General features: G+C 46.7%; 1 protein-coding gene across 2 annotated transcripts in view; it reads left to right on the top strand.

Annotated features, from left to right (window-relative positions):
• The window catches only part of C16H1orf21 (chromosome 16 C1orf21 homolog), a 253,424-nt gene extending 237,099 nt beyond the window's left edge, over positions 1-16,325 (top strand). For both annotated transcript variants that reach the window (XM_027565559.1, XM_027565560.1), the window contains exon 6: positions 7,280-16,325. In XM_027565559.1, coding sequence (XP_027421360.1) covers positions 7,280-7,318 — 39 coding nt within the window. In that variant the 3' untranslated portion in view covers positions 7,319-16,325. The remainder of the gene's footprint in view (positions 1-7,279) is intronic.
• Positions 16,326-16,877: the final 552 nt, after the last annotated feature.

Consider the following 16,877-nt stretch of genomic DNA (forward strand, 5'->3'; position numbering starts at 1 on the left):
ATAACTTGTCATTTACATATTGTATGCTGCTGGTATTTTCCCCACTGAGGTTTGCCTTTTTATTTTATTCTTTTTTTTTTTGATATATGCAAAGGTTCATTTTTACATGATCAAATATGTCCATCTTTTTATTTTTCTTTGTGATCTTTGTCCGTGCCTTTGAGACTGAAGCTATTTCCCTCTCAAGAGCTCTGACAGCAGTTCAGTTTTATCTTCTGTTTTGTCTTGTTAAGAATTAACATTGTTTTTCTTGGAATCTGTCACTTCTGGTGACCTCCTTTGTCAAATACTTAATGCTTACCTATTTTAGGCTGTATTACTAGGATATCTGATTCTGTGCCAGTGATTTTTTTGATGGGTGCACTAAGAATGAGAAAACTGACACATATGCAAGAGAGGGAGACCTGGGAGGAAACCTTGTTATTCGCAGGTAACGGACCAGGGAATGCTATCAGTCTGGGAGGACCCAGCCTCCGGTTGCTAAGGCCCCAAGTCCACCATTCTGTGGGAATTACAGGGAGGCAGCATTTGGGCTCAGCTCTCAAACACTTTAACGGGCAGCTTGGGAAAGTATCTGACATATTCCAGTGAAAAAGAGGAGGCTCCCTGCCCATAATGTGGTCATTGGAGGTCTGTTCCATGTTAGGTGCGAGGTCAGAGAGGAAGACCTCCAGGTCCTCTTCCAACTGCAGAATCTCAGATCTCTCTAGATACTGTTCCTACTTTCATTTATTCAACAAATATTTATTGAGCATCTAATATGTCACTGGTGCTCATCTAAGCCCTGGGGATGCAGCAGTGCAGAAAACAGTTTCTGCCACTGGATACTTCTATTCAAGGGGAAGACAGTCAGTAAAGAAACAAATTCATATATTCATAATGTCAGGTAAAGATAGGTAATACAAGTAAAAATGAAGCAGAGTAAGGAGAGCTGTTTTATGTTACAAGCTCAGTGAAGACAATGAGGTGACATTTGAGCAGAGGTCTAAACAAAGCAGGGGCTTCCCTGATAGCTCAGTTGGTAAAGAATCTGCCTGCAATGCAGGAGACGCCGGTTCAATTCCCAGGTCAGGAAGATCCACTGGAGAAGGGATAGGCTACCCACTCCATTCTTGGGCTTCCCTTGTGGCTCAGCTGGTAAAGAATCTGCCTGCAGTGTGGGAGACCTGGGTTTGATCCCTGGGTTGGAAAGATCCCCTGGAGAAGGGAAAGGCTACCCACTCCAGTATTCTGGCCTGGAGAATTCCATGGACTGTATAGTCCATGGGGTTGCAAAGAGTCGGACATGAATGAGCAACTTTCACTAAACAAAGCAAAGTAACAGATGGGGTGAGGTCTGAGGGCAGGAGGAGTCAGCCAGAAAGGAGAAGGAAGGAATAGCATCCAGGCCCTGAGGCCCCACTTGTGTGAGGCCCTGAATGCAGAGAAGCGATCCAGCGGTGAGCCCAATTTCTCACATAGTCAGTTTACTAACAGTTGGATCTGCTGATCTCATTTTTCAGTATCATCATAAGAGCTATAATTTATTAATTCCCATGTGCCAAGCTTTGCTGATCACCCATGTGTGCTGCTGCTGCTGCTAAGTCGCTTCAGTTGTGTCCAACTCTGTGTGACCCCATAGACAGCAGCCCACCAGGCTCCCCCGTCCCTGGGATTCTCCAGGCAAGTACACTGGAGTGGGTTGCCATTTCCTTCTCCAATGCATGAAAGTGGAAAGTCAAAGTGAAGCCGCTCAGTCGTGTCCGACTCTTAGTGACCCCATGGACTGCAGCCTACCAGGCTCCTCCGTCCATGGGATTTTCCAGGCAAGAGTACTGGAGTGGGGTGCCATGTGTAATGACTGCTAAGTCTCACAACAGCACTGCAAGCTAGGTCCTCCTGTCCCCTTTTACATATGGGAAAACGAGCTCACTGCTTCCTCTTGGGAATTTTTATCTCGGTCCAGACTGCCCCACTGGGGAAGTGCTCAGTTCACAGCTGTCTGTTACATGCTCAGTGTGTACGGATTAGGCCAAATGCACACGTCTATAGAGAAATACTAGAGACTTTTGGGATAAACTCACACCGGAAACTTGACAGCCAGCCCTAGCCTATTTGCCTACTTAAGTTGAGGAGAAAAAGTACAGTAGGCATTTAGGAGGAATAATTCCTTTATTTGAAGTTGGTCTCTGAGCTGGGCCTCTTTAAACTAGCAGAATACAACATCATGAGAATGCCCTTTCCTTCACTACACTGTAATATTGCTAATTGTAAGCCTAGAACTTTCAACAAGTAGAAAGTCCTTATCCTAGAACCTCAGAAATGTAGGAGTTGACATAAACTTCCGGTTTCCAAGAAAATCATGCAGACAATTGAAGAGGACATGGAAACTACACCAAGTAAGAGTGTGGTCAGGGAAAGTGTTAGTTGCTCAGTCGTGTCTGACTCTTTGCAACCTGTGGACTGTAGCCCACCAGGCTCCTCTGTCCATGGAATTCTGCAGGCAAGAATACTGGAGTGGGTAGCCATTACCTTCTGCACAGGATCCTCCCCATCCAGGGATCGAACCTGGGTCTCCCACACTTAAGGCAGATTCTTTACCATCTGAGCCGTGGTAGGCAAAATCTCCTTAAGATTTTTTTGAATCTGCACCACATGCCCCTCTGCTTTTTCAAACAACCCCTCCTTGTCAGCATCATCGTGAGTGTCCATTCTTCACGCTATGGGGGCCTCGTGGGGACCTGGCTGTCTGTAGCTTTCAGTGTATCCTTTGCACAAGGGCAGAACTGTGTCTACCAGCCCCTAATTCTGGCTGCATAAAGCATCTCTACAAAGACCTCCATTTTGCCATCCCTTTTAGGGGAAAGGCCATGCTTTGGGCTAAGAGAACTGCTGTGTAGCTCCCACACCCAGCTCACTCCTGCTTCCTGTCTTCAACAGCTGAAGGTTTTAAGGTTCTCTTTTTAGCACAGTTCTTTAAACTTTAAGTGAGACATGAAGTCACGCTACAGTAACAAGCTCCTCTCTTGCCCGGTAGAGCCGGTGTGCAGGTGGGGTCCCGCGTGATGCCGAGATGGGGCTGCCTCCGTAAGTTTTCTCAGGCTCCCCTTAAAATGACACTTGGCCATATGGGAGTGCTTACTCTCCATGTTTTTGATTTCCAAGTTTTCTATTCATAAAATAATTGGTTCTCAGAACTGCTGACAGGTGAAAATAACAAAAATAAAACTGATTTGAATTTAGTCATCCACTCACTACAGTCATTAACAAAAGAGGCAAGGATTAGCCCTGTGTTCTGGGCTTCGCTGAGATTTTCCCACAAGTAACAGCGCACAGGACTCCTACCTACTTTGCAGGGTTGGTGTGAATCACCAATGAAACAGTGTCTTCAAAGCAGCTGATGCAATTTTCTTTCTCCTTCTCATAGTCATAATAATAATTTCAGAGGAGCAAATGCTAGGAAAATGAAAGTTGCTGCTTGGGGTTGACACAGAGGGTTTACAGAGATTTGTCCCTTAAAAAGTGGGCATGTTCTTTTTTGTATACAATGATAGATTTTTTAAATTCTAAAGTGCTTTACAATTTTCAGAATTTCACATACATGATTTCATGTAATCTCATAATAATCCTTTTTTCCCCTACCCCTTAAAAGCGGGCACTTTCTTATGGCAACAGTAATCTTGGAGGGTCTGAAACACTCCCTCTGCATAATCCTGTAACTCATTTACAGAGTTGGAGACTGCTTTATCATTGAGTACCCTAGTTCATGTGAGTGTCTGTCTGTCTGTCTGTCTATCTATCATTGCATCCAAGTCCTTCCTTGTGGATGAGGTGTCCTCTGAACCCCACATTGGCCAGCTGGACCTTTGCTCTGATTGAGGCTTTGTAAGAAGGGAACGGACCTAGGTGTCTGTCATAGAAGCTTTATTGGAGCACATGGAGTTCTGGCCCATCTGGGGTGCAAGGCTGAGGTGGGGGGAGGGGTTCCCCGACACCTGGCGGATTACCATTTGTGATGACAGTTCACGCCCCCCATCAGCCACAGGAAAGGTGGTCCCTAATCTCCTGCCATGGCCTGAACAAACACGGGATTCAGCAGCAACAGTAGTAATAACAGAAGCAGCTGATAGTTATTGACCACCCGCTAGATACTATATTTTTCCCATTTGATCCTGATCACAACACAGTGAGACAGAGACCATGATTATCCCTAGAGTGTCGAGGCCTAGTGATGTGCCCAGTGTCATATAACAGTGTATGTGTCCACATACACATGGGGAGAGTCATCTTTCCTTCCCTAATAAAACCTCCATGGAAACTCCGCGAGTCCACATTTCCCCTCCACCCACCCAGCACCCACCCACAGGTCTGCTCTCTGACCCCGGTGAGTTGTTTCTGATAGATGTGGGTGTGTCCCATTTCCCACAATGGAGAATAAACCCCCCATGCTCCGGGTCCATGAGGACTCCCTAGCTCCCCATTGTGCGGCTCAGGGAGTGTCTCCGGGGTGGTCGAGGCCAACAGCAGCTGGCGTCTGCTGGGGCAGTGTCACCAGGGAGGGGTCGGGAAGAAGACTGCTGAGTGCACACTTTTGTCAGGATTGGTCACCCTGCCCAGGAGACATTTTCATACAGCAAGTAGAACAAGCCTAGAGATGGCACCAGGTTCAAAACCTCTGCCAGGAGCAAGGGTGAGAATCGGTAGTGTGATAGAAGAAGCCAAAAGTCTGCTCATTGGTGAATCATCCAACGAGAACAAGCCATCTGGGGCCAGTTAGCATGGGGACAGGCCACCCTCATGCTTTCACAGGCCCTGAAGACTTCATCATGTGGCAACATTTTACTTATCTAACACACGTGTATTTGTGTGTGACACATACAACATGTATAAAGTTATGTGCCAGGCAGGACTGAATCACTCTATTAACTCACTTAATCTTTAGCAGCCAGGTGAAGTTGGTACTGTTGTTATCTTTGTTTTACAAATGAGGAAAGTGAGATGCAGGGAGATAACGTACTCAGAGTTAATGTCACAAAGCCAGGATGACCACCCAGCCAAGTGGTACAGCCGTGCACTATGGTGATGCTGAACTATTAAGAGAATGTGAGCTACTTCCCAAACAGATGTTGTGACAAAGAAACAAGCCATGCATTTGAGAAATAGTTGTATGCAAACTTATTATTTTCTTTATGTTTTAGATACGTTTAGGAATAAGCCTATTTATTTAGACTTATTTAGAAATAAAAATTTTATTTTTTGTAGGTATTTAGAAAGTTTCATTTTTAAAGGAACTTGTTTCCCCCACAAACTGAAAAACGTAGTGTGTATTTAAAAAGAAAGAGGTTGGGACTTCCCTGGTGGTCCAGTGGTTAAGATTCTGAGTTCCCAATGCAGGGGGCGTGGGTTCAATCCTTAGTTAGGGAACTAAGATCATACATACCGCACAGTACAGCCAAAATAATAATAAGAATTTAATTTCATTAAAGAGCTCCATCTCTCCGCACTGCCGCTAAGCCAGTTGTTTTTGCCCCTGCCCCTAGCCATGGTCAAGCCCCACCCCCACGTGTTTCTCTAGGTCTAGGTCATGGGGAGGCTTGGATGAGAAGCACTTCAGACAGTCAGGACATGGCTCCCACTTCTGTTGAAAAGAAGACGTGGCCTATGGTCACTTATACAAAACCCTAAGATGTTAGCACAGGATGTTTGCAGAGACCAAACCCCAAATACCACCTATAAGAAAGTTAAAGATGTGTGCATGACCTGCCAAAGACTGGATGTTGTGTAAAAGCTTTATGACTTTAGAAAACTTCTGGCACTCTCTGGGCTTTGCTTTTCTCATCTGAGAAATGGGAGATGGGACCGTGCCTGACACCTAGGGCTGTGGTGGCAGAATAAGCCACCACAATACTACTTGGAAAGTGCCAAACACGGTACCCAACATGTACTTACGAAACCTGAGCATCGTGTGATGTTCACTGTTCACACCTCTGTAATCCAGGGGTCAAGGGCTAAGTCCTGTTGAGTCAGTATGATTGTCACTCCAGGAAATCAGAAACAACAAACAGAGACACAGACTGAAAGTAACTGGAACTTGGTCACATTAATAGCCTCTCTCAGGAGCCAAGGTCCGCGTCATCCTACATGTATCCTTCCCAACCTTGGTTACTGAGCCTCTTGTTCTTCGGGATACCCTTGTATCTTTCCAATACATTCCTCTTTTTTTTTTTTCTTAAAAATAAAGAAAGAAAGGAAGTGGTCAAAGATATAAATAGTATGGATACGTGACTTTATTCAAAACCCTTATCTGTGACACTGTGAGACAGGCAGGGCAGAGACTTGTTCCCATGCTCTGTGAGGGATTACAGATCACAAAACTGTGTGCTTTGACCAAGACAGTCAGTGACGGGACATGTGGAACTTAAATCCCGGACCTAACTGTGCCTTCATAGAGTATATACCCTGCTGGAGAGAGGATGATATATGTTCAAAAGTAACAACTGGATGTCGTTCTTAAGCCTCCAAGTAACCTGTTTTGTATAAGTTCTGGGCTTGGAGATGCAGCTGTGGAATGCTAGCAGCCTGGCCCTAGGAGAAAGGGTCTTGTTCACGGTTCACTTTGTTTTCTCCTCTTCGTGACAAAATGGTCTCCTGAATGGATCATCCATTTGGTGATTATGTGGTGAAAGGCTGAGTCTTGTCTGTGCCTAGAATAATATAAATCCTTACCAATACAAAGTGAAGTGAATGAAAGTGAAAGTAGCTCAGTCATATCCAACTCTTTGCAACCTCATGGACTATACAGGCCACAGAATCCTCCAGGCCAGAATACTGGAGTGGGTATCCTATCCCTTCTCCAGGGGATCTTCCCAACCCAGGGATCCAACCCAGGTCTCCCACACTGCAGGCAGATTCTTAACCAGCTGAGCCACAACAGAAGCCCAAGAATACTGGAGTGGGTATCCTATCCCTTCTCCAAGGGATCTTCCCAACCCAGGAATCAAACCAGGGTCTCCTGCATTGCAGGTGGATTCTTTACCAACTGAGCTATCAGGAAAGCCCTACCAATACAAAACAAAAGCTTATTAGAAGCTTGGTAAAACTTCAAAGCGACGATGTATATACAGTTTACAAGTTGGTCAATGTGTATTTATGACTTACATACCTGGTGCCCAGCAGTCACTGATGGAGCCTGGGTTTCACTGCAGGGAGACAGAAACTGAGAAGATGGACTGCAGGTAACCATCTCAAGCTCTGCTTTGAATTTCTCATTCACATCTTATTCTTTTCTTTTCCTCTCAAGGGTCGAGATTATTGTTCGGAAGAAGAAGACATCACATAGCACCAATCCTACCAGTCAAACCGGGAGCTACTACTGTGTAAATAGGTTACACCCCAGTTGAAATCTTTGCAAAGGTTGGTTCTCTTCAGCGAACAGCACTATAGCAAAAGAAGATCGTTCCATATCGTATGCCCCATTAAATTACAGTGTTTCTTAATGAACTTGCAAAGGAATATTGCTAAAAACAAACAAAAACTGTTATCGAACTTTCTTTGTTGCTGCTAGTTAAAACTTGTTGCAACTTTTCACTTCTCTCAGTGTCCAGGTCTGCAGCAAAATTCTGCAATTTCACCTTAAAGATACTGTTGGTTTTACAGATGCTCTCCAACCTATTTTCTAAAAGACGAGGTAGTGGTGAACTCAGATATCCAACTTCTGTTCTAGACTGGTTCCGCTTCTAAGACAAGCGCCTTCTTCCCCCTCCCTCCTCCCTGCCTCCCCCAGCAGTCCAGAGCCTTGCTTCTCACTGGCAGTGTTGTGCTTTGGAGATGGGATGGTTGCTATGGCAAGCCTAGTTTCTCTGCTGAGAAGAAGTAGAGATGCTATTATCAATTCAAAGCATGTCGTGACATGACTCCTGGAAGTGACATAGGAGCGAGCAGCAGGTGGTTTCATTTCCTGGGTCTCTTAATCAAAGATCAAGCTTGCAACATCAGTTTTGCTCAGATGCAGACGGAAGTGTGATCACAATCATTTTGAATCCCTCTTGCCCACTTTTTTTTTCTAAGAAAATAAACATTTTACTGTTTTTATGTATCCTTGTCTTCTCCCATTCATCCAGCTCAGTGTTTTATGATGATCCTGGGTGAGGAAGCTGAGTCCTCCTAGCAATGGCACCTTAATGGCTCCCTACCATCCCATGTACAACCCACCACGCAAGTGCAGTGCTGGCAGTGGTCAGAGGTGATGAGGGGGACACCCCACAGCTCGTTAGGAGGGCCTGAAACCACCCCGTTCCCTTTCACTTTGTCAGCAAATAAACCACCCTACTTCCTAATCCTCTCCCTTCAAGATGTCACGTGAGCCTTGCCACTTCCATTCTCTTGTTGGCAGCACCGGATGGTGCAGTGAAAAGCGTTTGCCGCCTGGAACATGTAGTATTCCATTGACACTGGTGATGATTTCCAGAGATGCGAAAGCCAAAGCCCCGGGCCGTAGTGGGGAACGTGAACTGTGGGTTTGGTAGAGTTTATTTTTCCATATTCTATGAAGAGAATGATCTCTTCTCAAAGACAGAAGTAATATTTTTAACACATGTTGTCACAAGTAAATAGCAATCAAAAGGAGAAAATAACTTTTGTATTTTTTTAACACGTCCGATAGCTTTGACGAGCGTTCTCTTTGTTACTTCTGGGGGAGGGCACCCTGTTCATTGCCACGCCAGCAGTCCAGGTTTGGATTTGTTCCACACACACAGACACACACACACAAATACAACACATAAAAAGCACTGTATGTTTCTCTTTGTGGGGTTATGAACACAAAGGGCCTCACTATAGGCCCTCCTATAGGGCCTCTACTGCCCTCCGAAGGTGGGTAGTTAATACGTTCTGGGCGGTCAGGAGGTTACCTGCCACTGAATAGACTAGGAAGCTTAGTGTGGTCTCGCTGTGAAGATGAGCCTTGACTTGAAAATCCATCCGTATAGCTGATGGCACCACTAATGTGTCCAGGGAGAAGTTCCTTATCTCCTTTTGGACCCAGCAGCACACACCAAACATAAGGGGAAGGAAACTCAGTCAGGCCCTAGAGAAAACGGACTCAAACGTTAGCAACAAAAGCCCTTCCTTCTTTCAGCCAGCAGCGGCAGCTATTTTGGGGAGCAGCTGTGGTTGTTACATAAACAGAGACGCAGCCAAAATTTCAGGCTTTTTATCCTGCTTCAAGCAGAAAAAAATGCAGAGAGAGTTCAAGTCGCCTAGGGTTTTACATCCCCTCCCTTTGTATGGTTTTTTTGGCCAAGTGACTAAAATAGTTTTCCTCAACTGTAAACGAACTGCTGAGCCCCACCTCAAACTTGTGCACCGGAGACTTGGTCACTGTTCCGAGAATGACCTTTTCCCGAGATCCCTTGCTCTTATCAAGCAAGAACGAAGCAGACACAGAACGCCTTCCATGGGGTGTCTCAGATAGCGTCTTCCCAGAAAACCACCACCTTCAACCGAGATAAAACATGCTCACGTCGTTTTTCTTAGGGTCACGTTTAACATTTTGACACGACACACACATACACAGAACCACGTGTCCCTTGGAATCTGATTTTTGAGGGTTTCAAGTGTCGTTTCCGTGAACCAGTGGCTGTTCACCTGGGTTCTGTCCTCCGGGTTTAACACTGGCTACCTCGCTGATGTGCAAAAGTCATTTCACCTGCAGACACGCGTGGTACACTTAGATCTGAGAAACGGGGCGGCCGAGCCGGTTAGCATGAAATGCTTGATTATGTTAGCAACACTCAAAACTGTCTGTTTTCCATTTGTCGGCTTTAATCATAAAATTGTCAAGTGATTTGTGTTTGTATTTGATTTTTTTATGCCTTCTGAAAAGGTCTAACGCAAAAACCTGTTGCCTTTCTCCCCCCTGCCCCGTGTATGTGAACGTTAAGCACACTGTCTCAGATACAATGAAAAAATAATCTGGAAGCTAGTGCTTCTGCTGGCTGTTATCTCTGAGGCCTCAGGGAGATGGAGGGAGGGAGGGAGGGAAAGGGGCTGGCGGAGGGAGGTAGAAAAAGGATGAGAGATGGACCCAGGAGCATTTAGGACAGAGCAGGTCGAGGGAATGGCCATGGGCCGGGTGCGATGCAGGATCCAGCTGATGAGCGGCCAGCGGGCAGGGCGGACTGTCGGCAAGATTTACTGCGGGATTACTCACGCCTTGTGTGCTCTGAGTTGTCGAATTGTACAAGTTCAGCAGTCTGTGTGTATCTTTCTTTTGGTTGGCGGAGATTTGGGATCACGGAGTACTGCTGTCATAATTGAATGCGTGTTTGTTACTGTCTGAGAAGCTTAAAAAGAGGTTTTTTAACCTCAGTGATGCCTCCGAGCCCCGGGCTGGAGCGCAGGGCGGTGTTATGGTCTATTTAGGGACAAAGAAGGTACAAAGTCTGGGGACAGAAAACTAGGTCAGCCCTCAGACACAGCAGCAGCCACCCCCCGGCCTCCTGGGAGACAGGTCTCTGTCTAGGCGTCTGCAGTGCCCAGGGTCTGAGGTCGGGCTCTGATGCCCAGACTAAGGAGGAACCTCCGTTCTTTAGTCCTCTGTGCAGTGCCAGCCTCCTCCACCTCCGTGTTGGGGCCTCCCCCAGGTTCCAGGGCTACAACAGGAGCAGGCCCAGGGATGATGGCGCCCCCTTTCGGTCCTAGTTTGAGTTACAACTTTGTCCCAATTTACTGAGACTTCTCTCTTAGGGCCAGCCCCTCCCCTAAGCCTGCTAAGAGCAGAAATTATACCTCTTATGCAGTTTACCTCAGTAGCCTATGAGACCCCTTGGCATATTTATGGCAAGTCCTGCTTAGACATCGGCAAGAATTTAAAAGAGCATTTCCATGTCTACTGGTTTTAGAAAAGAAACTCAGTTAAATATGTCAGTTTGATGGGAAGAAAAATTATCAAATTCTTAATCTAGGAAAATACTGACTCTAAATCTTGGACTCTGTGACTCATAAATTTTTTATGAAAGGCAAAACAATTGACTCTCTCCTTCCTCCTCCCAACTCCATCATTAAAAAAAAAAGTATCAGATTACACTGTATAATTTTACATAAAATCTGCTTTCCCCTGGAAGATGTGCTCAGAGCTTTATTTCTTTGTACCTCTCAGAAATTAAACTTTTTACTAAGTTGCTTAAAATCCTAGTAGAAGAATAAGGCCTGGTCAGGGAGAGGGGAGATACATTTAAAGGCATAATGAAAAGGTGGCTCGAAGCTGGAAGGTGGCTTCTCAGTGACGCAGGTGGCTTACTGAACACCCCTCCCTGCCCCGCTCTCCACCCCAGGTGCTTGTGTGAAGCCGGGTGAGGCAGTCAGCTTCCAGACAGCCCAAGTCCCTGCCATCGACCTTTGGAATCTCATGGATGAGGTGTACAAATTGCCTTTGCCAATGAATGGACATGTTTTGCCAAGGGGGGAAAATGCCCTTGACTTCAGTCACTTTTTTGTATGTCTCTGGAAGAGAGTCAAATGCCATGGAAGAATATGAGGTTTGTAGGTAAATAGATTTACTTTTGTGAGAGACCTTAGGATGGGCTCACTAGTTATGCCGTGCTTTTCAGGAGACTCTTGTACCTTACCTGGGATCTAATCTAATCTTAGGGAAAGAGGAAAAGGAACTAACATTTATTATTTAAACTCACTCTGTGCCAGATACTGTGCTAGGCATTTTTATAACTGTCTTGTCACAATAATCCTGGGAAGTGAATCAGTTACCCCCATGTTCTGAGTAGTGTATCTTAAGTGTAGAATGCATCTATCCAACATAAATGCCCATGTTGAAAGAAGGAAAGATGTCATTCAAGTGCTTTTCAAAAAATTTTATTATTATTTTGCCCTTTGCAACATAACACTGTGAAAACAACCCTTTGGGGGCATCTCCCTCTTCCAGAGTCTCTCCTGGGCTCATCACCAGCATGGTTTCCCCATGGGGAGTGTTTTCTTGGCCTTCCCATATCTGATGAGCGACACAAAAACCAGGAGAGGATAGCAGGGTGTTAGTGCCTGGAAGGAAAAGGCTTTGGGGTTTTAGACACATCTCTGTCTCCTTGGAATATTTTCAGCATCTGGAAAAGAAGGCTGCTGTCCACAGTTAGGTATCCAACGTGGCCAGAACGGGCTTTTGAGTGCTCTGATTTCTTTCCTGGGTCCCAAGTCTTGTTTCATCCCAGAATGCATCCTTTGAAGAAAGTGAAAAGCCTTAACCTTCTGAGAAGTTTAAGAGAACCTGATCTCCAAAGGTGGAGGAAGGGCAATGCCTAGGCCATTAACTTGAAATTCTTTCTTGTAGGCTAGGGTTTGACATCTCTTTTTGATCTTTGGACTGGGAGCTCTGTGTTTCCCAGGCTACTGTAAGCATTGAAACTAGATGCAAATCTCTTTCAAGACCTTAAATGTTTTAGATGGTCATGTAGTGACTTGGGTAGGCATTTAAATAATTTGTTCGAAGGTCAGAAGAGTCTAAGAATTCCCCAGAGTTCCTCTCCTTGCTTTTAAGGCACAACAACCTCTGAAGAAGATGATTCATGTCTCCATAGCAACTGTTAAAGGTGCTGCCTAGAGGGGACCTGCCTCCACCCTCACTTTCTTAGCTTGAAAGAATCAAGAGTTTCCTTGTGTCAAGGGGGTGCTATGTCCAGTTTTCTCATGAGAACTGTCCCCAAGTTTCCTGCCTCTTTCTAACATGGTAGCTGTCAAAATCCTTTAAGATGGTGTCGGAACTGACTCTTATCTCTTGGAAGCCAGAGAAAAATTGCTTTAATTTTGCAAGATTCACCCCTAAACCAAAGGCCCTATTCTAATACTGTCTTCCCTCTCTTCTCTGAATGCTCCCTTCTTTCCTTTCCAGGGGTTATTTTTAGCCCAAGGCTTTGCATCTGATTGAGGAAGACTTAGAGGCAGTAAAAATGAACGCCACAAATTTGAACTTGGCCAAAACTGCCTTAGGGTCCCTCGGGTTGGAAAATAGCTCTAGAATGTTGGAGACCACTGGGCTTGGACCCAAAAGTGATTGAACAGCCCCTGGTTTCTGCCTTTTCAGTCCAGATCTTCAGAGACTCTTCTCCCTTGACAGTCAAATGAGCAAGGGAAGTTTCGAGGTGGATTGCAAGCCAGCTTTTCCATTCAGAGCAAGATGCAAATTCATTTTTGAATTTTTGTATCGATTTTCCTGGAGCAGAATCAGGCAGCTGCTTTATTAGGACTCTAAATTTGGATCAATTTCCTAACACACTCATATACACACCACGGAAAGATACATGGAGAAAAAATACATACTTTATCATTTAAGTACTTCAAGAAGAGCTGCATTTGGCTTTGTATAATCTCTAAGACAATGTCTAAGAAATCATGAGTGTAATTATAATAATACCAAACTAGGAAAAGCTAGTGATCACGTTCTCCAAAGTCTGAGTGAGACCCAAATAGGAGGATGGAAATCTGCTGGTCATCTGGCTGCGTGCCCCCTCTGTGTCTGGATGCCTGCCATTAGCATCTTTCACTCACCTGGGCTCCCCGACCTGGACTCTGGTTAGCAGTCTTTCCAACTTTGGGCAATACAGGACACAGGCCAGGTCTAGGTGTACCCCCCAGCATTTCTCACACTCTCCCACTCAGCCAGAGTGGCCCCAATTGCAGCATTTCACCAGCTCTACTGGGACACAATAGCCCTAGGGAGTGGGGTTGGGCCCCTTCATCCAGGTTGGTCCAGATGTAGCATTTTTAGCATTGCCTTCCCCAGTGGGCTTCCCTGGTGGCTCAACTGGTAAAGAATCCTCCTGCAATGGGGGAGACCTGGGTTCGATCCCTGGATTGGGAAGATCCCCTGGAGAAGAGAAAGGGTACCCATTCCAGTATTCCGGCCTAGAGAATTCCATGGACTGTATAGTCTGAGGAGTCTCAAAGAGTCGGACACGACTGAGAGACTTTCACTCACTCACTCCCCAGTGTCTAGGACTCAGTTATTTAACATATCATTTGGAGCATCTTGTTATTAGCTCCAGGCACTGAGCTAACGGCCAGCAGTACACGGATGACTCAAACCCAGCTCTCACCCGTGAGGAGCCCACCGTTAGTGGGGAAGACAGCGTGGGAAGCGGTGCTGCAGGAAATTCCTACGGGGTCTGAGGGAGCATCTCAGGGGCAGTCACCCAGCTTTGTAAACCGGGGGCTTCCCAAAAGAGGGGGCTTCAAAGCCCGAGTGTGTCAGAGGCCTGAGGGAAAGCAACACAGAGGGCCTTCAGGCTGAGGGGACAGCACGGGACACAGGCGAAAGAAGGGCCAGTGTGGGTGGCCAGGGCCGCAGGCACAGAAGCAGCTGGAGTGGGAGCTGAGGAAGAAGAAGAGATGCAGACAAGGCAGCCAGGGACCCCGCCCCGGGGCATAAGGGGGCTGTGGGTGGTGCTCAGCTCTCTGAAGCCCACTTCTGAGGCCACCAGAGAGGTAAGTGTGGTCCCCGTCGGGACCAGGAGTCCCGTCCTCACCATGGAAGGGCACAGATGCTTCCTGAGACAATTTATTCCCGTGTTTCCTCCACCCGTGCCCCAGCTCCTGGTCGTCTCCCCCAGAGCTGTTTGCTGTCAAGGGCTTTATCCCAGGCTGGATTTAGAGACATACAGGGGACAGCTCTGGGTCACCCTGACCTGTCTGTAGAGCCACCCAGACTAAAAATACCTCCTGGGAACTGGCTGGCCTAGAGCTCGGGATGAGGGTACACCCAAAGATAAATACGTGGGAAGCCGCCAAGGATTTCCCCACCCTGAGTATGAGGCCTTCATTCATTCTACCCACAGGCAGCCTCCCTTGGACAGCCTTTCCCTGGGTTGGGTCCCACCTGGCGGCCGAGCCTCCGCTCTGTCTGCGGTGTGCACCTGTGTCCTGCCAAAGAAAGGGAAATTCAAACAGAACGCAAAAGCACAGATGGACTGTGTGCACGTGGGAAATACCTGCCAGCCCGGACAGCAGCCGTGAGCCTCGTGGGGGCGGGGAGGCCCCCCGGGGGCTCGGAGACAGCAGGATCTCTCCGTGCAGACAACTCCAGGTGCCTTTTAGGCTTTCCAAAGAACTTTGGAGCTCAGAGCATTGGGGTTCTCTTCCCCTTTCCCCCCAGATAAATTGTTAGAAGAAGAAAAAGAATTAGATGCATCCAAACCCTAGCTGTGAGAGTGCATGGTTTCTAGAAACTCAAGAAAAGGCCACAGCAGGTAGCATCATTTCCTGGAGAAGCTGAAGGCTTTGGGGGCTGAAAACAGTCTTCCCAGCTGAGTGGCTCAGGTCTTCTGCCCGGGGATCCCCAAGAGCCCCGAGGGCTGCTTAGGACTCACCTTCTTCGCACAAACCCCACAGCTGCCGCCCTGGCTGCAGGCTGGCACGTTCACCAGCCTTCTGGACTCAAAGACTGTAGCTCACACACCTACTCTTTTTCCCAGATATTCCTCTGGCTCCTTGCAGAGGAATTTTCTAATTCTGTGTCTTGTGGTTCCCACAAGAATTTCACAGCCGCCTAGGCGTTTTGATGAGAATTCAGCCTGTGGTCATCACGATGCTGGAAACTGACAGAGCGTGTGGCCTCAAATACACCTGCTTTAAAGTGAAGGCCTAGGAGGTCGCCAAGAGGGGGTGTGGTCGTGGAATCTGGCCAGGTCTGCCTTCGGGCAGCCTCTCCCCATTGTCTGCCCTGGTCCAGCTCCCTCTCCATCACCGGGAAGAGATCAAAAGGCTTCCTTGCCAGGGTCGAAGGCTGTGTCTGTGCTCTTCCCAGGGGCATGTGTGTTTTCTTGAGGATAAGGCCTTAACATTTAAGGGAAATCGAGCAGCGGGACCAGGAGGCCTCAGCTCTTATTCAGGTCTGGGAGGTAATCTTGAGGCTTTGCTTTTCTGAGCACCTGCAAAAGCTTCTCAGAGGGGCTTGAGCGCCCAGCAGGGCAGCCTCCCCAGGGCTCCACGTGCACACGGATTCTGTGCAGCAGTGGGTGCCCATCTCTTTGGGCCACACATGCCTATCAGCAAAAACCTTGCGAGATGCACCCCCCCATATGTTTATCAATTTATTTACAGTATATATTCATATACTCCTCTACTATTAGGCACATTTTTTTAAAGTACACAGCATAGAAATTTTTAAATAATAAGATAAAAAATATTATAGACAAGAGGTTCGCGTATTCTCTCTCTGAACCCCTGAGGGTTTGGGTGCCCCCTTGTAGGTGCACAGCCACTTTGGACACCACTATTTTAAGAGCAAATCAGCACACTTGATGGCATGCTTTCCCAAACCCTGTGCTGGCACTCAGCCTGCAGAATAGGAAGGTCTTGAAGCAACCCCCCCACCTCCCACCCAGGAGCTTCTAGTCTAGGAGATAGGGCAAGCAAGCTCTCAAACCACAGAAGCTTCGAGAGTTCAAAACCCCATCCAATAGGAGAGCTGTTCCTAGACAGTAGTGGCTGTAGGTGCTAAGAGAAGATCAGATACACTGTACAGGGCAGTGGGGTTGCTCATCTTCCCTCTCTGGGTCTCCAGAAAAGGACATTTGGCAATATCCCCAACTCGCTCATGACTGACATTCTTTGACCCCTCCAAGTGCTTCAGCAGTACTATTATTCCCCACAGCACCAGTGGGTCCACGTCGCTTGAATATTATTTTTGATTTGACCACACAGATGTGATGATGATTCTGTTTCATTTGAAAAGGGTCTGAGAAAGTGTACAGGTCTAATTATATATACATATTTATACATGTGTATTTTTGTTTATTGTTACATTTTGACATTGGACTTTCTATTAAATAATTTTTAACAGTTGACCTGACTCGGTTCTTTTCTGTGCCTTTCTGTTTTCCTGGATCTCAGGGACA

Source organism: Bos indicus x Bos taurus, chromosome 16 (assembly GCF_003369695.1).
Source record: "Bos indicus x Bos taurus breed Angus x Brahman F1 hybrid chromosome 16, Bos_hybrid_MaternalHap_v2.0, whole genome shotgun sequence".
Lineage (NCBI taxonomy): Eukaryota > Metazoa > Chordata > Mammalia > Artiodactyla > Bovidae > Bos > Bos indicus x Bos taurus.